The following is a 22,182-nucleotide window of genomic DNA, read 5'->3' as shown; positions in this document are numbered from 1 at the left end:
ATTGCCCTCCCTTCTAAATAATATTTCAGAATCCAGTAGCAATAAAAAGCATCCCTTTGCAGGACAATCAAGCAACATTTGCAGGCTAGTTCAGTGAAAGGATTTTACTCTTGCATATTCAGGACCAATACTGTGCTGAATTAGGAGTTTTGCCGGAGTATCAAACATTGTTTGGGATAAAGTTAGAGAAAACTAAACCAGCTATGGGGATGTTCGTGGCTGGATTTTCTTTATTTCTTTCAGAAAATTACAACATACATAAATTATTTTTTTAAAAAATAGCTAAGGAAATTTAAAATTTGTTCAGGAAAAATTTGTAAAATTTAATTAAAGATTTGTGTGGTCACTGCAAAATATATTGTGTGTGTGTGTGTGTTATTGTGTTTTTTTTCTTATGCGTCCTAAACCATTCATCCAATTGCAAGAAAACTTTGAACACTTGAACTTAGAAACACAAGAAAGATCACTGTTCTGGTGAAATTTCGATAAAGCCAATCTTTAAAAGCAAAATTTAATTATTCTTTTTATATTTGGCCATTTATGTTTCTTGATGCAATCTCTGTCAAAAGCGCATCGCTCCGGGGTGCATGAAACTGGTATATGTAATGCTATGGTTTTGTGAGTGCTGTGCTGTGATTGGCTGAAGAGGTAGCATACATGCAACATCCTTCAGGCATATGCGGCTGTGTAGCCTTGTTACTCAATCGTTGTTTGGTCATGGTATTGAATTGTGGCAGTCAGGCGATGGCTCGAGAATTAAAATGATTATGAAATTTAAGAGAGAATTTCACAGCTGTGGCCCAGGTGCTATATTTAATCATCAACTTGTTTTTGTCTTTCGAAACTTTTGACTAGAATTTTGATCACAGTTTGCAGGTGTTAGTCCACAGCAATTTCCGAGTGATTGTGCAATAATTGTTCCAAGGACATAGTCCTTTCGGCTTCATACCGTCAGATTGTTTGCAACCACAGGACATAAGTGCGAACTGCCTTACAAATTAATAGTTATTTTTTGGTACCTGTGAACAGTCAACGTATGTGTTTTCTGAGTCAATGAAGAGGTTATGTGAGAAAGGTTATATACTCTACATGTATGTACTTTTTTGTGATCGCAAGAAGGCTGCCATGATGACTTTGAATTTTCTACGAGTATTAAAAAAAATCTGTTAATGTTAATATCAGTTTGGTGTATGCGAGACATTATTTCAGTAACTAATAGATGACAATGATATTTTTTCTGGAACTTAATTTTAGCACCCAAATTATTTATGCACGTGTTTATGTTATGTCCATTCCTAGACCAACCATTTGCTAGTCATATAGAGTGCGATATAGTTAATGCCTAGTACTATAAAAGATTCTGACACCATCTATGAGCTTTCTTTAATTTTTAAATGAGTAGTTCTGTAATCTTAAGGTCTAAAAAACTGATTTAGCCTATTAAGTTTAGAATTTTTTTAAAAATAAATGTTTATTTTTGAAACTAGTGTTAATTTATTTTTAGGTTAAGTCCCATAGTTTTCACCAGAAACACCCTGTTCTGGGAATTAAACTTAGTTAAAAATATCCTGATTAAGACTGTATTTATTAAAGTTACCAAGAAAAGATAGATCCGCTTACTTGCACAGTCATGCAATTATGATACTAAGTGAGTGAGTGTTCTGTAGAGTTACAATTTTCCCCAGACATAAGTATAAGTTGACAGAATTTGTTATTTATTATGGATTTCATTCCAGCTTACCCAATCATCAAAACCACCACCAAAGACAATATAAAGAATAATAGTAAGACCACAAATAAGAAACACAGAGGCAGGATTGAAACACATCCTGTTTACTGTGTAAATATAAAAAGTACACAGATCACATACAAGTTCATAGTTCTGTTGGGAAAGAAAAAATAAACTAGTTTAACGTTCAATTTAAATTCTTTCACAAAAAACTGATATAAGAGAGAGAGTGAAAATGATTCACAACTAGGTTGTAATGATAAAGTAATTTCTGGTTCTTATATGCCAAATCAATTTTACTGTTACATTTGTGGTTTTATTGTTATCCAAAAAAAAACTTTAAAGTTTTTTTTTTTAAACGTAAGTGATGTTTCAAAATATTTATTCAATGACTCTTAATTAATAGGATAAGCTACTCTAACATAGTAATGATTATTGTAAAATTTTCAGTATCGCCGAAAAAGAAACCCTTCTAATTGAACATAATACAGTATTAGATTCGACTTTCACACATATTTTCTGGAACATAATATGTATGTATGCAAGTAGAGGCCTGCTTGTAATCATATGTTTTAGAAGTAATTGCTTTCAAAGCAAAGCAAAAAGCATGTTTCAAGAGGAAGAGGACGTTAAAAGCATCTACGGTTATGGATGGCAGACGATGTTAGACGCTATGTTTAAAATATGAAGTAATTTGCAGAAAAATCAGATATAGCATTAACTAATTCATGACTTATGTGTGATGTGATAGGAATGATCCAGAAACTGTAAAATTTAAAGTAATCAATATTATTTAAGTGAAGTGGCAAATGAACCTCAAAATCATTGCAGAAGTTTCTTTGTTCACCCCTAAAAGAGCATTATGAAATTAACACTAGATTTTAAGAAATTCAATAGTGGGTAGGGCAATGAAGTGGAGGAAAATGGTGGTGTGAAACCAGTTGAAGAGAGGCATGGAAAACAAATTAATGTGAAAAACAGTCTTGGTCCTAGCGTAAAGTATTGACATGAAAGTTCCTGTCTTTTGGAACACAGTTTCCACTATGCTATATTTCTAAGGATATCTGGAGAACCATAGGATCAAGTTGGAGCAAGTATCAGGTTCTCAATATGGCAGTAACAACAGGATCAGGACAATATCAAGCGGAAAAGGTCAGCTATGCTATTAAACAATAAAGTCAAACAGCAGCAACATGAATTATCATATTACCCAAGTCACACCAAACAAAACACAAAAATATTCAAACCCTTAAAGACATACCCCTACTCGGAACCACCAGGTAATTTATAATGACCGGCTGTATCGCTTCAAGAAACACAAACCATTAAGAACTGCATAAAATATCAGAATTCAATAAAATAAAACTGCTTCAAATACTCAATAATTTTCTATTCGCAGCTAACTACAACTATTACGAACTAGAAAAGCTTAGGAAATGTAATTGAACATAATAATATTTCATTTCACACTGACAGATTCAAATTCAAGATCCAGATTAGCTAAGAAAATTTCTGTACTTTGATCGTTCAACGTAATGTTTACAAGATAATACCTACTTAAATGGAAATAAAAATATTTTTAGCAAATTTATTATGTCCTTAAAATTTAGTGTAGGTAACAGTATTTAAAAACCTTCCACTCTTTTAACATTTACCTTAACTGCCCCATAATACTTTTCAACTACCTATGTTACGATTAGTAAAAAATTTTTTTTTTAAATTTATTACTTTACTTCTCCCATAGTTGACACAAATTTTACCTTATAGGCAAGTTTACACCCATTTTACACATGAGGCAATCCGGTTCGCGCACACAACACAATACTGTGCATTACAGATGTTTGTTATTCGGTGGAAAAATTTGTTGGAGGAGAAATGTATGGCATCATTCAAGTAGACAAATGAAAAATTTGGTTGAGGTAATGTAAAGATTGTTATACTGGAATCACTGAAATCTTTTCCTAGGGTTAATATGTTTTGCAATCGAAGTAGTAACATAACAAAGCAAAAGATTCTGTAAGGGTAAGTCAGCTGTGCTGTGCTGTGTGTGTGTGTGTGTGTGTGCGTGTCCTAAAGTATTTGGAATTTCTTATCTCCGCCGGTTGATTTGAAAAGAAGAAGTGAAAGAGCACAGAATAAAAGTATTTTCGGATTTTTAGCATTTGTTTTCGTATATACCGCTACTCTACATATTTACCTTAGTTTCAAAAGAAACACATTTTATGCAAAACAAGCATGGAAATGTTCCCCGCCCAAAACCCCCAAATTCCTGTGCTTCTCCCGTACGAATGTAGGGGTGGTAATGTTAGCGCCACCATCTTGGTGATATCAATATTGTTATGGTATCAGGATCTAGACTACTCCTGGCAATAGTAACATCACAACTATAGACATACAAGTGAAAATTAAAACAAGGAAAGAAAGATTATTGCAACGACACTAATGAGGTATTATTAAAATAAACATAAGTACTAAAAACTACATATTTTTTAAATTCAAAATTTTTATTTAAAAGAGTATCTATATTAGTAAATAATAAAATCATTTCTTTCCTTGTCTCAACTTTTTGAGTGGTAATATTAAGGCTATATCTTTCAAACTTTCTTATTCCTAGACTTTTTTCCTCTACGCTCACTACACCCTTTAGTGCAGAAGTTGTGAAAGGTACAGCTCATACGAATGAATAATAATTTTTATAAAACACAAAAACAAACAATGTATACACACTAATCACAGCTAACAAGTATTTAAAAAACATGCTTAAACCACCAATCCAGATGCAAAAAAAGCCATGCATTTCATTAACAGCACAATAGAACTATTTGAACCAATAGTGGGTAAAAGTTTCATATTATGTATCCAAGTTTATTTCTTCATCCTGATGGCATGATCCTGTATACACTGATCCTATGATACAGGATGCTTGCTGTTTTAATATAGAACAGCGAAAGACCCTTGACATAACAAAAACTTGTAAAAGAACAATGAATTACGATTGCAAAAAATGTATACGGAAGAATAAATTTACACAAGACCTGACATAATTTGTTTGTATTGTGATATTTACTTTTTTTACATCTAGGATGATTTGAATTATTACTACATTAAAACTGTAAGCAACATCAAACACTGGATCAATGTAGAATGGATAATGCCATTAGTATTACGGGATAAACTTGGATATGTGATAAAGAATAATTACCCAAATTTGAAATAGAAACAGTCTTAAAATGTTAAATAAACCATCACTGCCTTCATGCACACATGATTTATCTGTTGATGTATGATCAAATTAATCCATATATTATCGTGTTGTGTAACAAGTCACAGCTGATACTTGACACTGGACTTTAAACCATAACAGATAAGAACCAAAAACAAACACATGTGTCATTCGCCGGCCTTCAAACATCTGACCCATTCGACGCAACCGGGCATGCAGTTATGAGTACGAAAAAAGGTTTTCTGTTGGTGAGAAAGGTGAAGAGCAGGTTACATCGACGGCAAGCATTCTATGCAGCAGACTAGGATAGTGAAGCACATTGGTTCATACCCAGAAATCTGTTGCCTCTCGATCTCTTTGAACTAAATCTTCGAACGGAATACTGCAGTTGGCCACAAAATCGTCCGGGGGGATGGCAGCATCGTGAAAAACGGTGAACCACAGGTTGACCGCTCCTTGAACATCGTGGACGAAGTACTCGTTCCATACCGGATCGAAAGTTTTTGGTTTCGTCGACGACCGATCGAAATGATTTTCGTCCACGTCTATAGAAACGTAAGGATCTATAGGCTGATCATCTGGTTTCCCAAACGCCATGTTATGCCGCTTTTGAAAATCCGTAGGTCTCAACCCGCAAGCCTCGCATATTTTCACTCTCACGGTTCCAGTGAACATTGGCGTCGTCTGACCAACAACTCCGACGAAACTCTTCAGCCAAACTGTCAGCCCACTCACGTTACTAAACTATCTGGAAACCGCATAAGGAAACTCTTGAAATTCCTTTCAAAATAAAAGCTTCCTTGACAGCCATGAAGGTCGATTTTGATAAAAATTCACTGCACTCTAATTAGCAATCCCAGAATGCCTTTCGTTACGTCACAAATACATCCAACATGGCGATGATCAGTGGTCGGCTAGTGCGCAACTTTTATTCACATTTGCGCTCCAGATCCATTTATTTGAAGCTCTTAAAGTAAGTATCAATTGTCACTATAGCATAACAGCTCAAATATTTGTCTTACATTTAATTATGTTACTGAACGTGTTTAATTAGAATTCTTAAATTATAATTATCCGTTTCTGACAATTGAAAAACAACTGACCCGAATGCCACCTATAAATGTGTGTATGTACTAACGATTGGATCGATGTTTTCGGAGGATGAATAGGAATAATTATAAATGTTTACGTTCTGTTATACATACTTGTCAGTGTTTTTGCACGCGGATATTTTTGCAAAATTTATTCAGCGTTTTAGCTTAAAGTTTGCCGGTAGTGGAATGTCGTTTAAAATGCGTGTAGCGTATTTATATATATGTTATGTTTACATCTGCATGGACATGAAACTGGCAACGACAGGAAAGCTGTTAAACGTTTTACATCCTAAGAAGTGAAAAATATATTTGTCAGCCATCGTTTCATCACTATTATAACAATGCCTGTGGATATTAACAGTTTGACGGAAGGTTGGCTGGAGTTAGAGAGTGATCCGGGTTTGTTTACATTGCTTTTGGAGGACTTTGGGGTGAACGGTGTTCAGGTCGAAGAAATTTATGATTTGCAAAAGTCTCTTGATGATACAGTTTACGGTTTTATATTTCTATTCCGTTGGACGGAAGAGAGGCGTTCAAGACGTAAAATTGTCGACCAGTGTGAAACATTTGTGAAAGATGAGGAAGTAGTAAATAACATATTTTTTGCTCAGCAAATTGTGCCAAATAGTTGTGCTACGCATGCTTTACTTTCGGTCCTTCTGAACTGCCCGAAGATACATCTGGGTGATACTCTAAGTAGGCTAAAAGCTCATACAGTTGGCATGTGTCCAGAAAATAAAGGCTGGGCAATTGGGAACACTCCTGAACTTGCTAAAGCACACAATTCACATGCAATGCCCCAGGCACGGAGATGTGTGGACAAGTCACCATCAAACATTTGCATTGGCAGCACTGGCCGGTACACAGGAGAAACTTTTCACTTTGTCAGCTATGTCCCAATTCAAGGGAAACTGTTCGAGCTGGATGGACTGAAGCCTTACCCAATGGATCATGGACCATGGGGCGAGAAGGAAAGTTGGACGGAGAAGTTTCGTCGAGTAATCACCGATAGGTTGGAGACTGCAAGTCAAGAGCAATCGCACGACATTCGTTTCAACCTCATGGCAGTGGTGCCGGATCGGAGACTTGCCCTCACCCACAAGCTCAATATGCTAAAGACGAATAAGCAAATAGTATCAGAAGCTCTGCAACAATTGGTGAAGCTGAAAACAAGTAACACAAAGGAAGAAGTTGAGCGTTTAAAAGATAAAAAGGACGAAGAATGTAATGTTTCAAATATGGAACATTTAAAGTCCATTCAGGAAAATGAAAAACAAGTTCCAGTTGATAATGGTGATGCAAAGACTTTAAATCAATCAAAAGAATCTGAAATAATTCTACATAAACCAGTTCTTGAATCTCAGAGTTTGACAAAGATCCAGCTAGTGGGCATGATGGACTCCTCGCAGACGAAGCTGGATGGCAGCGCTGCCCTCGACTATTCAACACCACTAACCGTGCAGACATCTCCCGCGCCGAGCTGTTCCAGCACGGACACCTCTTCGGAAGTGGGCTCGGCCTTCAACTCGCCGACTCAGGGCTGGGGCTGGAACAGCGGTCAAAGCAGCCCCATGTCCACGAAGGACTTCAAGAAGCTGGTGGTCGTGCAGATGGCGACGGAGCCGGACGGCAGGAAGCGACTGCCTGCGGAAGTGTGCGCGGCGACCGCGAAGAAGGTGCTGCTGGATGCCGCGGCGGAGAGCGGCGCCGACAAGAGGAGCGCGGAGTCCAAGCTCCACTGCAAGTACCCGGGCGTGCTGGAGCCGCACGCCTTCGCACCCAACGACCTACTGTCGCTGCTCAGAAGCCTGGAGGGCGACATGCGGGCATGCGAGGCCAGCCTGCGCGACGAGAACGAAAAGCGCAAGCAGTACCAGATTGACGACTGCCGTCGCACGCACAACTACGATGACTTCATCTGCACGTTCCTGTCGATGCTGGCGCAGCAGGGCAAGTTGGCAGACCTGGTGCAACAGCACCTGCTGCACGGCAAGAAGCCGGGCACGCCGGTGGGGCGTATGGGATCGCGCGTCGTCAAGAAGACGACGCCCAACGCCGGCCCACGGCGCCGCAGGACGCGGGCCAAGTGCCGGCGGCGCAAGTGATGGCGGCGACGCTGAGCGGGTCTTCCACTTGCCCGTCTCCTGCTGGGGACGTGCCTCACGCATTCAGCACTAATGTCCAACAGTTTGGAAACTGTGATTCGGCTCTTCGCTGCTGCTGTTTCGCCCACAACATAGCCAGTTGTAGGCTTCGTGAATTGTAACTGTCTTCAGTGTCATCATGTACAGTTTCAGCAGGTACTGCTCTGGTGCACAGCTGTTTCACTCACGAGTACTAACCTTCTGTGACATTGCTCTTCGCTGTGTATTTGTGACAGTTAGATGTGGTTCGCCTGCTCTAAATGAATAAATGGCTAGTCAAGTTTGTTGTGGTTTGCTGGGTTTTGGTGGATTCTCGTAATGTTTGGCAAAATTTTAAGCTTAGACAGTTTTTATATAACTGTTGGCATCTTCATGTTAGTGGAAGGTATGTCCTGCTTGCCCACCTCTACTCATGCATTGTAGTTTTCTTGATATGTGCTGATGCACTCGTCTGTCACAACCCTTGTCACCAATGGACGGGTGACAGAATTCTTGGTTAAGAATAATGAATTAAGACATTAATAACCCAGTGTTGTGAATTAGGTACTCTAATCATAACATTACACACATTCTGTTTAAATAGTTATGCCCAGCCTATGCATGTAATTATTTTCTGCACTGTTTTTTATCTGTTATTATTTAACTAGATAAAACCTCATAACTGAGCTGTTGAGATGCAATCAATCTATCTGCTCAGGTGAGTAGTAGCATCATGTATCCAAATTCATCCCTTCATCGTGATGGAATGATCCCATATACATTGATCCTGTGGTACATGATGCTTGCTGTTTTAATTTAATACATTAAAAGCTACTGGTCATAACCAAAACTTGTGAAATAACAAGGAATTATGATTGTAAGTTCCATACAAAAACAAATTTACACAACAATTTTACATAATTTGTTTGTATTGTGATATTTGAGTTTTTGTTTGGCCAGGATATTTCAACGTATTAAATTAATACAGCAAGCATTATTAAATACACAATACCACATGATCAATATATACATGATCATGCCATCAATCTAGTGATAAATGTGGATGATGTGTGTTATGAATCAATTGCCCAATATTGTATTTAAATCAAATCATGTCATATAAAATTTTTTTGGAAATACTTGTTTATAATTTAAGCTAAATATGAATAGTTCTCAAAATGTATTGCAGTTTGTTATTGTTGTGACTTAATTTTTGCTGCATCAACTTAATCAAGCTAGGATCTTACATTTGAAGCTCAATTACATTTGAAATCATATGTAGTGTGTTATTTAATGGTCTGCATTTGGTTAAATTTAAAAGTAGCTTATTATCTTAAGGCCTATCTGTCATTTTGGTTAATCATGAATATTATTTCAATTTTCTCATCTGAATGAGTTTAGGCTAACTATTTAATCCTGTGATATTTTACAAATTTATTGGGATGAACTTTAAAATATAATATAATTGTTATAGTACTTGAAAAATTTTATATTTGAAAAGGAAGTTAATGTTGAGGAATTTATTGTTATGTATTAACTAGAAGATGACGTAAGCTTTGTCCACACAGGACGCTATGTTCGCTATGCAAGTAAATATAGCCAGCTGCATCTCATGTGTCACTACACAAAGCTGTATTCGCTATGTTGGAGACGTCGCAAGGTGTTTGGTTCTCAGCTATTTTTCTAAAACGCCGCATATGCATACTACCTAACAAAAACATCTGTTTTCGTGCGGAATTGTACTGTACTTCTGTTTGCTTTAAATTAGTATCATGTTAATGGATAAGTTCATTGAAGAAGCATGAAAGCAGGGCGGCAACTAGAGTCTCTGGCACCCGGGGCATAAATGGATTGATGCCCCCCCCCCCCCCCCCCCCCCCCCCCCTCTTTTTTTGCACATACCATACCAATAAAGCGGGGAGTCCGGGGGCCCTCCCACGGAAAAATGGTGCTATGTTGAGACGTTATATTGTAAATCAGATTAGACATTCCTGGCATGCAAGTTAAAAAACTTTTTACCAGTTACCAGTTGTAGTACGAAGGAATTACAATGCAAGCGATTTCGGCGGGCCCACAGCTTTGCGCCCGGGGCGTATGCCCTGCTTGCCCCCCCCCCCCCCTCCCTAGTTGCGGCCCTGTATGAAAGTATCATTGTTTATGGAATAAATCAATAGAAGGATATAGAAAGCAATATCCTATGCGAGGTAATGCCTGGGATTTGATTTCAATGGAGGTTCACTAATGCTGTTTGTTAAGGAATCAATAATTATTGGTGTGAATTCCCATTGTTCTTAATTGTCCTTTTATTTTGTTGACGATTAATCATTAAAGAATTATATCATCATGAAATCATTGTTTACTGACCTCAAGCAAATAGTCAGTCATTCTTCTGCTAAAATGCTTTCCCTGTAATGTAGATTTTTCTTAATTTTATTCTTGATGAGAGAGAAAATGCTATCAAACTGAGTTGAGCCAGCAGAATATTATCATCATTGGAATCCCACAGCATGCTTCTCTCTGACATCGCGAACTAGACTGATCTGGCCACTTGGCACAGTGAACATAGCGTAGCTTTCTGTGTGGCCTCAACTTTGTTTTTAACTGTTTTACAAATTGGATTTTGGAATTTTTGATGAAAAAATAAGTTATGGTGCAAAGTACCCCTTTTATCTCAATTAAAATTTGAAGTTTGGATTTTTATACCAATAATATTAAATGCCTTTTACAATTTTTTTTATTTGGTGTGTTAGTATTACCAATCTCTTGTTGGTTTCTTATACCATAGCTCAGAGCTCTGGTATCTTTATTTGTTCCCATATATCTGTGCCAATAATTTTTCAGAATTGTTGAAAGTAATTTTTTCTCATGCAATATGAAATAAAAAAATAATATAACAAAACTTTAATCACACTTGAAGAATAAAAAAAAATATACGAACCACCTTAGGCCATATTTTGTGTGGCCTTACATTTCATTAATAAATATTTTAAGGAATCTTGCATTTGAAGTCATCATGTACGACTGAATGACGTTTAAAAATTGCAATTAATACTTTAAATATTGAGTTTTTTAGTAAAAAAAAAAAAATACATAGGCTCCAACTAGTACAGTAATCCTTACTAATGTTATAAATGTGAAAGTGTGTTTGTCTGTTTGTCCTTTCACGCAGCACTGGAGCAACAGATCGACATGATTTTTGCATATAGGTAGTTTATGGGCCGAAGAGTGACAGACTACATATTATTTTGAAATTCCATTCATAAGGGAGTAAAAAGGGTATAAAATCAGTTTTATAATAGAAAATCATAGGAGGTAGATGATGGACACACAAACAGTGAGTTTGTGTCATTTCTCTATGTCCACCACATGGTCATAAAGTAAGGTCAGGCAACTTCCTATCCTTCTCCTTGATGAAACCCATTCACTTAGTGAAACTCATGGCTGCTAGTGAAATAAAGCCTTTAATAACAGTTTATTTTAGAACTTCAACAATAGATGGTGTTGCCTTGAATTTGTAACGTGCTATCGTTTGGTGCGTCTGTCACGTCTTGCCTAGGGGTTACCTGCCTTCCCACAAAATGAAGCTGAAGATTGGTGTACCGATTTTGTTGATGTGTAGCCTTGATGCACTGAGATTGTGCAATCAATAGGATTTGAAAACAAATTTCCCATTTTTTTCAAGCGTATGTCCTTCAGACTTGAAACTCGGTAGTGTTGTTCCTTATGCCGGGTACTTCAGTTAGTTTCATATAAACATTGATATTAATGAAAAGAATTTCTTATTGATAACAAGAATAAATCTACTGTATGTTTTGATGTTGATTGCACTACCGAATATCAATTCTGATCTATTTTCCAACTTGTATCCAAAGCAACAGAACAACCTGCCTGGAGAAACAACCTGGCATTTTAATTCCATTGCACCAACAAAAAAGTTGATTCATCATTGAAGTTTGTTGTTAGTGCAACACAAGGGGGGAGGGAGAGGGAATGAACTCCAAGTGTGGGAAAATCTAAAACATTTGTATGAAATAATTTTTTTTACTGCAAACAAGAGGTGAACAAAATGATGGCACTGAACAAAAAAAAAATTCCTTGCCGTTTAAATGACATCAAACCTGTTCAAAATTGTAAATCTTCTAATGCAATCATTGTCAATACATGGCCATGTCATTCTTATCAAGAATATTCTAGAAATTATACTTAGGTAATAGCTGCATGTTTTAAATATAAAACATTAAAAACATCTTGGTAGCATGGAGTATGCATAAATGTTATTTGGGAATGTTTCGGAAGTATTCTGAAGGTCCCAAAATATGTGTGTGTGTGTGCGTGTGTTTGTTTGGGGTTGTTTGTTTGTTTTCCTGTAGGATGTATACACTACTATATACAGTGGATTTCACAAATGCCTTTGTCAGTGATGCCTTTAAATAAATAGTGACATGTATATCGTCATCAATACTTCTTGCACACTAGCTACAATTGGAATTAGTGTTATATGTAATGTTACCTTTTGTGGTCAAGAAATACACTTAAGGGTATTGGGTTCTAGCCTTTTTCAAATTTTCAATTTGATATATCACCTGAAACTGGTAATTAATTTAATACAGTACAATAGGTGTGAGTTATTTGTACTTTCTGTAAAACAAATTTTTTCCATTCTAATAATAACTTTCTGCGAATGAAGAAACCCTTGTTGAAGTGAAACTTCTTTGCTCAGGAGGCTACAATTTTTGAGCATTACGAAAACTCCGATCGCATGAGGGGAATAGTTAGATACGTGGTTATGGAATCAGTAGTGGAGGAGATGGCAGGGGAGAGGTAGAACACCGCAACATATTTGCACACTTGCATATTTGCACACTTCCATAATTATTACACACTTGCATACTTGTGCAATAGCATAATTTAGTGCTCGCATACTTGCATTTGTATTTTTTTGATCAGAGACCTTGGCCAAAGAGAGTTATGTTTCCTATAACTAATAATATAATAAGCAAGAAGTTTCACTTGTGTCTCGCATGGACTCCACACCCAATTTTTGAAAATATGTGTGTTTTGCAAAGATTTGTCCATGACACTACACAGTCTTGTGGAGATACACGTAACAGCAATATTGCTAGACATCAAACTCTCCAGTTTACAAAAGCAACACAATGCTGTGTGATTAGGTCCCGAACAGCAATTCAAGTTGATGGAAGACTCATTCTGACTCCACGTGATATGGTCACAGTGCCAGCCGCAGCGACCTATCGCTGGCTTGCACGAGCGCCCAAGTAGCAAACTGAGCGGAGGCAGGGGAGGAACGGCGCATCGCAGGGAAACGAACATCTGCTAGTGAACGTCACCATCAGACATCTGCGAATGTATAGTCTATATAAGTGGTTACAATCTTAAGAGGCCGCTGCAAGCATCCTTGGCAATTGCAAAAGGAATATAGCTTTATTGATACGTAACTTGTAGCTCCTGGTGATGTAACTTTCATAAAGAAAGACAAATAGACTAGTAATTTAATTGAATTCTTCATTAATGTACCTTGTTATAACCATTATTTAATCTGTCAATCGTGTCTTGCATAGGTAGAGCCAGACTTTTTGGTACTTTAAGACTATGCTGTCAAATTTGGCCAACAGTACAATTGAAAACATTGCAAAAAGAATTCCATTATCATTTTATTCTGCATCAAAACTTATTGACTGTGATCTCAATATTCCTTTCATTATTTGGTCCTTACTGTAGTATGTATTTCCTCAATACAATAATAAAAATATAAAATATTTAAAAAATTTCAGTCTTGGTTTTATCTTGTGGATGACTGCTAACAAACAGTGCATACAATTTCAAAGTACTACTTTGTATGTAGCTAACCTAACATAACCAACCGTTTACACCATTAGATACGCAAGGACTGGCTCATTCAGCTATGAGTTGTTCGTCGTCATGTTCGTGTCCAGACCTGCTGGAGCAAGTCTTAGCCTAGAGTCCCCCTCCCTGCTCCAGCCAACTCATCAAGCTTTATGAATCAGACAAATCTCCACCATTTCATTGAAAAAAATTCCTCAATAGTATGGAAACCTGCCACATATATATGTGCTATGCTGCATGTATGCATAGACCTATGTATTCATTTAGGTATACTATGTACTTATTGTGAGAGACTATTTTGCCAAAGTTCCATAAATTTTTTATATTCACATTAGGTAGCAGCACGCCACAGATGAGACATTAAATCAAACACATATGTACTTGTAAAACTCTTAAACATAATCACCATTTTAACATGAATTGTAATCAGGAGTGTGAGAGAGACATTACAAGTTTGTTAGCAATTTAGAGGAAACTTGACCCAAAGTCGGACACTGATGTGTGATGAAGTAAGAAACATGGGATTCGAGCCCAACATTTTATATTGAAGAAGCATGGAAAACCAAAATGAAGACTTTTATGAAAATGTTAGCAACAGAAATAAAAATACTAATAACAAAAATGGTGTCATGGGTGTAGCAGAAGGGAGTTTTATACAATAAAAATATGCACAAGTTTTTGATAGTGTAACTTATTAAAACTTACTACTGGTGAAAAAATGTTTTCGGTGTTGACAGATTTTTTTGCGGAAAAACTCTGCGGCGTCATTATCATGGATAATGGTTTAGAAGTTAGAACAGTTTATGTGTAACCAGGCAGTGCCAAATCAGACGTTTATTGCTCCGCCCACTGTTTGGTAATGCTGGTACGTTTCAAGCAGCACGTGAACATAGAACACAGAACCCAGCTTGCAAGATTTCTGGGCAGACTATATCTTGCTTTTAAATTTAACTACATAAAAAAATAGACCATATAAAATAGCATTTGATAATTACAGTATACTCAACATGGGAAGTTTGTAAGTATGGATGCAAGTGTAAAAAGTGGATTGAAACTAGTTAATTAATAATAACTTTTTACGTGATCCTGCCTGGTTGTGTGCTCATGGGTTTAAGCCGTGCCTGTGAACTGTGAAAACATGGATGTGGCTGGAACGTCGGCATGTCTTCCAAGCCCAAACAATGGAAACCATATTTTATGATTTATTTTTATAAATTCTGTTTTGTAATATCCATCAAAAAGTGTAAATGCTGCAATTTTACAATAAAATCATTTGTGATCAGTTTGTCTAAAGCAGATACATTCAGAACAATAAAAATGGATTGCCGAGCATCTGTGCATAGTTTAAAAATGATTCAATAGATGCAAAATCAAACATAAAAAATTAATTTTTCTGATATACGCTTTTTGGCACGTACATAACTTGTATGGAAATAATGATACCCTTGAATTTAAAACATTCAAAAATTACTTTTTTTATTGTGATTTGATTTAATTTATGGTTAAACTGTTTTTATCATCATGATTTAACTTGCATTTTGGTACTGTATGGTGTATCGATGTGATTTTCAGTGCTAATTGCGGGTTTATCGCAATTCGCCGTGTTTTCTTGTCCCCAGCAAAAACAACTGTAGGCATAACAAAAATGTTCACATTGATGGTCTCGACCCCAATGGAAGACTTGGTGGTTCAGGTGATTGGGAAGTCTCCTGTGCCCGGGCCGAGACAGCAGTCGCAGTAGTGCTGCTGCTCGCTGTTGCAGCGCCTCCACGGCGTCCCGAGCGGAGCCCCTGCATGTGAGCGAGAGCTGCGCGCGCCGCCTCAAGGAGATAGCCAGGGACGGCCGCGCACTCAGGGTCCTGGTGGAAGGAGGCGGCTGCTCCGGGTTTCAGTACAAGTTCCAGCTCGTCGAGGACATCCACGACGACGACATGTAAACACGCTGCCTGGTCTAGCATTTAGGAGTGTTCAGTATGGGAAAAGTATACGCCACTGATTTTCTTCTTTAATTCCTAATGTTCCATCACAGAATCACTCTTTCCTTTGCTCTCTTTTATGTACATTTCATTTTCTTGAAATGTTTGAGCACTGAAATAATTTTTCAATAAAAAATAACAGAAATTTTAATTTATATATGTATTGGGTTTCCTTAGCAGCTTTAGTTATCATTTATCTCCTTTAAGTGATTTACAGAAGAACCTCTCATATCCGACCATGACGGGACCGGGCCATGGTCAGAACAGCCAAAATGTCGGATATCCGTAGGAGCAAAAAAAACGCCTTTCCCAGTTATACAGTAAGTACAGTAATACAACTTTATTTGTAAAATTGTTGCTGTATTCATTTCAAACATTCATTTCAAACAGTCATTCTGCTGCTAAGGAAGCCTTTGAAGTTGCGCTGAAATACATCGAGCAACATCCAGAAGCAACCCAATGGAGGGTCACTTCCGAAAAATCAAGATTGACAAAACTGAAACAAAAATCCATTACTGAATTCTTTAAATAAGGTATGCTTACATTGTATTCATCTCAATTTTTTTCCAAGCCTTCTGAAGGGTGGTTGGATTAAGTTCGTCCCAAGCTGCAGCAACGGTGTAGATAGCGTCTTTGATGTTTAAACTTTTCATTGCCTCAAAAAGGTTATATCCTTCTTCTGTTTTGTCCAACAGAGAGCCGACATATTTTCTTCTGTATCTTCTCTTTAACTACTCAATGATGCCCTGATCCATGGGTTGTATTAAAGGTGTCAAATGGGAAGGTAAAAATATAGCCTTGATGTTTCCTTTCTATAGTTCACATTAAGAGGGGTGACTGGGAGCGTTATCTAAGAGCAAAACAGCACGAGCAGGTAAGTTTTTAGACTTTAAATGTTTTTTTACAGCAGGGACAAATTCATCGAAAAACCACTCCTTAAACAATGAATCATCCATCCAAGCAGATGATTGATTCCGATAATAAACTGGAAGTTTTGCCATGTTTAGATTTTGAAATGCTCTTGGCTTCTTGGATTTTCCTATGATGAACAACTGTATTTTGTGGCATCCATTGGCATTGCTACAAGTTGCAATTGTGAGTCTGTCTTTAGCAAGCTTTGTTCTTAACACAGGTTCATTTTTAGCAGCAAGGGTGGTTTTTGAAAGCATTTTGTAATTTAGACCTGTTTCATCTACATTGTAGACTTGTTCAGGTACAAGATTCTGTTCTGTAACCAACTGCTCAAATTTTTGTACAAATTCTTCAGCAGCATAACCATCAGCAGAGAGTTTTCCCCCCGCAATTATAACATGTTGTATGCCATGACGCAACTTCCATTTATGAAGTCACCCTTCGCTAGCGCAAAACTTTTCTAGATAACCTCCCAACTTTTCATATAATTTTATGGCTTTTTCCTTTACGATGGGGCCTGACAAAGGCGTTCCCTTGCACATTTCCTGACAAAACCAAACCCATAACGCTTCAGCCATAAGTTCAAGTTTTGGTTTTTTCAACATTTTTCTACTTTTTAACACATGATCTGTCTCAACGCTTACAAATCTTTACGGTTCTTTTTCCAAACTTTTACTGTAGTTACCCCTCCACTCAACTCAGAAGCTAGCTTAATAACAGACTCACCTTGGTCCAATCTTTGTAACACGTCAAGTTTTTGTTGCAAAGAAACACAAACACATTTACGTTTTTTAGTTGCCATTGTCACACATGTAACCCCACAATAGAGCTATGTGTAGTCGTGAATAAACACAAACAGTATTGGCGTTAAAATACATAGAACATACAAGATTATAGTATGAGCACATTCTACACCAACAATCACGGTTGAACTGACAGTTTGTGACACAAAAACATGTAGATGCGTCACTTTTTCAAGTCTGAACAGGCTCGCCAACCACAGATATCCGGAAGAGTCGGTTGTGGTAAGGTTGGATATGAGGAGTTCTGCTGTAATTTTAATTTATGTCCTGAAATTGGGATTCACCGTCTACTTAATACCAAGGAATGAAAAACCAGGCAAATGTTATAATATTTTTCAAGTTGCAATGCACTTTGTACAAAATTTTTCAAAAATTGTTCAAAAAGTTTTTTTTCTAGTAAAGACATACTCTCTAACTAATTGCAGTTGGGCTTTCAGGAGGGATTGGTCTCATCCATCTTGGATTGTGAGCTATTCATTCAAATGTTTGGCATGACAAGTTATCAAGCGTATGTACTATTTCAAGCTTTAGAACCTTGTTTTGGTCTGTTATTTATTAATAGAATCTGACTGGGAGAAAATAACTGATGATAAACTACCTTAATTACAGTTCACATATATAGAGGTTGGAAAGAAAATTTATAAATTAACAACATTTTGTAATGTGATTCATAATGAATAGGTATGTATAATGTTTCAATCAGCAGTACTGAAATAGATTAACTGTTACACCTGTGATAATTACACTAAAAATATTTTTTGTCTGTTTTTAAGCCAGAGATAAAATGATAACATGATGAACCAAGGAACTGTTATAGTTAGGGACAAGATTATATGGTGGATTACAATAATACCGAAATAACACTTGAAATGCAACTAAAATCATGAAATTAATTATCATTTATAAACAAAAATTAATTCAAATCACAAAACTTAACCTTTTAATACATTAAATTCAAAAAATGTAATTTATTTAGTTGTAGTGTTTATTTATTTAGTTATTAATTTGTACCAAATGATATGTACTAAAAATATTGGTAAATTTTTTACCTTTTTTTTTATCTTGCAAGTGTTATTAGTAACTTAGTAGTATATAATGAGTTGGTAGGTACATTTACCCAATACACTAATACTTGCCAATTTATTTTTATTGTACCAAATAGTTAAACATGCTTACTAAAAATTATAATTTTTAAAAGTTATATTAGTCAAAATCATTCGTGTTATATTTTTTTAATAATATGCTATAGGTATGAATAAACAGAATTCACAAGAAATAAAAACAACACCAAAATCTTATGTTTTTAAAAACAAAATTATCCTAAAAATAAAACCATCTAATCTTGTCCCTAGTTATAGTTAATACATACATAGGTAGTGGTTAAGAGGAACAAATAATGTTTGTTTGCACTGAGAACAGTGATGTGTTTTGTTTTCATGTGGACGGCCAGTGTTTTGGAGAAGGACGGAGCAAAGGTGGTGATAGACGAGACGTCGCTGGACTACGTTCGCGGCTCCACCATAGAGTATCACGAGGAGCTGATCCGCTCCGCGTTCCGCATCGTCAACAACCCGCAGGCAGAGCAGGGCTGCTCGTGCGGAGCGTCCTTCGCGATCAAGCTGTAGTAGGTGCTAGCACTCGTTCATCAGGCAGTTAGCAACAAACATTCATACACTTATGTAACACCTGTTCTGTGTTCATCTCGGTCTGGTTACTAACGAAGTTGTTCATAAACTGTGTGGAAAAAATAGGATAATTTAGTGATGTAACTCACAGTGGGTCAACATTTATTTGCTGCAAATGCAAATGCAAATGCTAATTTCAAAAAGCTCAACATTTAAATTCTTAAGTTTTAATGTATATAACCCCACCATTGTTACAACATTAACTTTAAGGAATTTACTGCAGATAGTAAAGAAAAAATATAAAAGCTTCAGTTTTTTTTGTGCTATAAACCAAGAATTTATTTCTCAAGCTCGAAATGTACTGAAAACAAAACCGTGTGCACGGTATGTCGCCAGGGCTGATAGATGGGAAGTGTGCACCTAAACAAATAATGCAAATAATGTTAATTCTGGTATTGACATTCGGAAGAAGCAAGATCTTGAGTTACTAAAAATATCAGCTTGCAGTTCATTAAGAGAATCAAAAGAGCTGAAAAACCTTAATTTTTATAATCTTACATCAATACACACACAGGCATATTAAGTGAAAATTTCTCAAGTTAGTTTTGCTAAAGTAATATAACTCAGAGGTGTGTGATATAATGCAAAAAATATATATTTCTGTGTACAGGGATAAATAAAAGGAACACTGCACCATTTTGAATGTTTCTGATTGCGAACTTACAACCCAAGAAAACATTAAAACTTTGTGCATACATTGTGTTATGTATGTAACATTAAACCTCGAGGAACCTAACATCATAGATGACAAGTCTGAGAATCAAGTGCAATAAACGTGAGTTATTACGTTCTCTAACAGCGATGGCGAACAATGTTGGCAATCCCAACATAGGAAACATAGCGTAACGTAGTAACAAGCTAATTGTGCATACCTGAGCCAATAGAACTAATGATGGTGTTTTAAGAGGAGAACTAACAGACTCAAAAAAACACTAAACCAATACATATATGAGAAAATTACAACTAAAACAAAATGAAAATATTTATGAGGCTGAAACAAAAATTTTACCAAGAACATAATGAAGTTAGTAGCTCAAGCTATGAGTTCATATTGACACCCCATTATTTGAATACACACCAAACAGAGTGTGCACATACACTGGCCTTGATCTTTCACGCCATTCACGTTGCAGAATCATAACTTATTAAATGATTTCAAAGAAAAATGCTGATGTGAGAACGAGACTAGCCATTCCTTCACCCGGAAAATACTGTATGTAAAATTTTAAGTTAAATTTGATCAAACCCCATGTATTTACCAGTGTTTGAATGTACATTGAATTTCATGGCCTCTACACAAGAATATGGCACAAACTCACTAGAAACTGAGTACTAAAGATGACCACAGAAAACTTATTCATTGACAATGAGTAAAATCAAAATAATTTATTAGTAGGTATATATTGTGGACTTCTTTTTTCTAGTTGCCTTTTATTTCAAATGTTTTTAGTCTACAACAAATTTGTCAGCCTATCCTGCAATATTTTACCCCTTCTAACCCTTCCCCCAACTCAGATGGGGAGATTTAAACCAAAGAGCACAGAATACAGAAAATGGTGGCTAGGGAAAACAAGGAAATCAGTAATCAATGTGCCCAGTGTGGGATTCAAGGAAACCCATTCTTCACCTGCATTCAAAATGTTTGTATTAAAAACTTGTGGTCTTGTTTGAGAAAATCTGTATTAAATGTGATATTAGTATATAAAATTTATTTTTATGTTTTGTTGAAAATAAAAAATCTCAAGAGTATGATTTGTTTACTTTTTTTTAAATTCTAATCAGAGGAACAATAACTACTGGCAGAAATTTCACCTAATTTGACATTAAAAGTGACACAGAAACTATTAAGAAAAGTTCTTTAGTTAGGATTGTTGAGTTACTGTCTTAATAATGACAAAATTTCAAAAACGTTTTACATATATTGGGCGTGTTAATTGAGTGTTTATGCTAGCAATGATGGAGAATTAATCCGACCTCCTATAACAATATTAAATTAACTGCAATACCCAAACACCTACACCGCTGTGGTCATCCCTAAAAAAAACATTTCCTATATTTCATACTCTTGTGTAGTAACATCAAGCTTAACTTTATTGATGCTTGTTAGAAATACATTTAAAAGGTGGTGGCATTTTTTTCTCTCGTTTTGGTGGTAAATTTAATTATTTATTTTTACAAAAAAATTAATTTCAGAAATTTAAGTTTGCATTTTTATTATTATTATTTCTTAAAAAATCATTATTTATTTGCAAAAATTCTGCATTCCGATCTCCAACCAGTAATGGTAAATTTGTATTTAGCTGTACCTGTGACATTATCCACATGGAATTTGTAATAAATGGTTGGTTCATACATGATAGTCAAGTATACTTAGCACAATTGGTGGTGGTCCTGGTAGTGGTATTTGTCCCGGTTGTGAAAATGGTCCCATCGTTAGTCCCGGTGGTGGTGTGGTCCAATCATAGTGGTGGTCCCGGTCGTGGTAGAGTGGTCCCATTATTGAGATAACCACTTACTCTAAGTTTCAAAATCATGTGATCTCTCCAGAGTAGTTTCCTACTCATTATCACTCCTAAATATTTAACTAAATTTTTATTTAGGATTTGTTTATTAAAAAGCATTAACTGTGGCCTTCCATTGAGGTAGGTAACACAAATAATCTATGGCTTCTGATTTAGCTGGATTAACTTTAATCCATTTTGTGCGCCATTTTTACATTAAAATCTAATGCAATTTGCATTCTACCTGATGCTAGCTGTAAGTTGGGAGAGC

General features: G+C 36.3%; 3 protein-coding genes across 4 annotated transcripts in view; 2 read left to right on the top strand and 1 right to left on the bottom strand.

The window, feature by feature from the left end:
* LOC134531025 (protein kinase C) overlaps positions 1-5,627 on the bottom strand; it is a 270,374-nt gene extending 264,747 nt beyond the window's left edge. For both annotated transcript variants that reach the window (XM_063366515.1, XM_063366516.1), the window contains exon 1: positions 5,283-5,627. In XM_063366515.1, the coding sequence (XP_063222585.1) occupies positions 5,283-5,627 (345 nt within the window). The remainder of the gene's footprint in view (positions 1-5,282) is intronic.
* A 1-nt stretch (position 5,628) lies between these two features.
* LOC134531028 (iron-sulfur cluster assembly 2 homolog, mitochondrial) lies at positions 5,629-21,159 on the top strand. Its single transcript, XM_063366519.1, has 3 exons — positions 5,629-5,925; positions 15,797-15,967; positions 19,176-21,159. Exons 1-3 carry the CDS (start codon positions 5,846-5,848, stop codon positions 19,348-19,350), a joined length of 426 nt encoding a protein of 141 aa, XP_063222589.1. The 5' UTR covers positions 5,629-5,845; the 3' UTR covers positions 19,351-21,159.
* On the top strand, positions 5,935-8,473 carry LOC134531027 (ubiquitin carboxyl-terminal hydrolase calypso). The gene has a single exon (XM_063366518.1). It carries the CDS (start codon positions 6,388-6,390, stop codon positions 8,149-8,151), a length of 1,764 nt encoding a protein of 587 aa, XP_063222588.1. The 5' UTR covers positions 5,935-6,387; the 3' UTR covers positions 8,152-8,473.
* Positions 21,160-22,182: the final 1,023 nt, after the last annotated feature.

This window comes from Bacillus rossius, chromosome 3, assembly GCF_032445375.1.
Source record: "Bacillus rossius redtenbacheri isolate Brsri chromosome 3, Brsri_v3, whole genome shotgun sequence".
Lineage (NCBI taxonomy): Eukaryota > Metazoa > Arthropoda > Insecta > Phasmatodea > Bacillidae > Bacillus > Bacillus rossius.
This window is presented reverse-complemented; position numbering and strand designations above follow the sequence as displayed.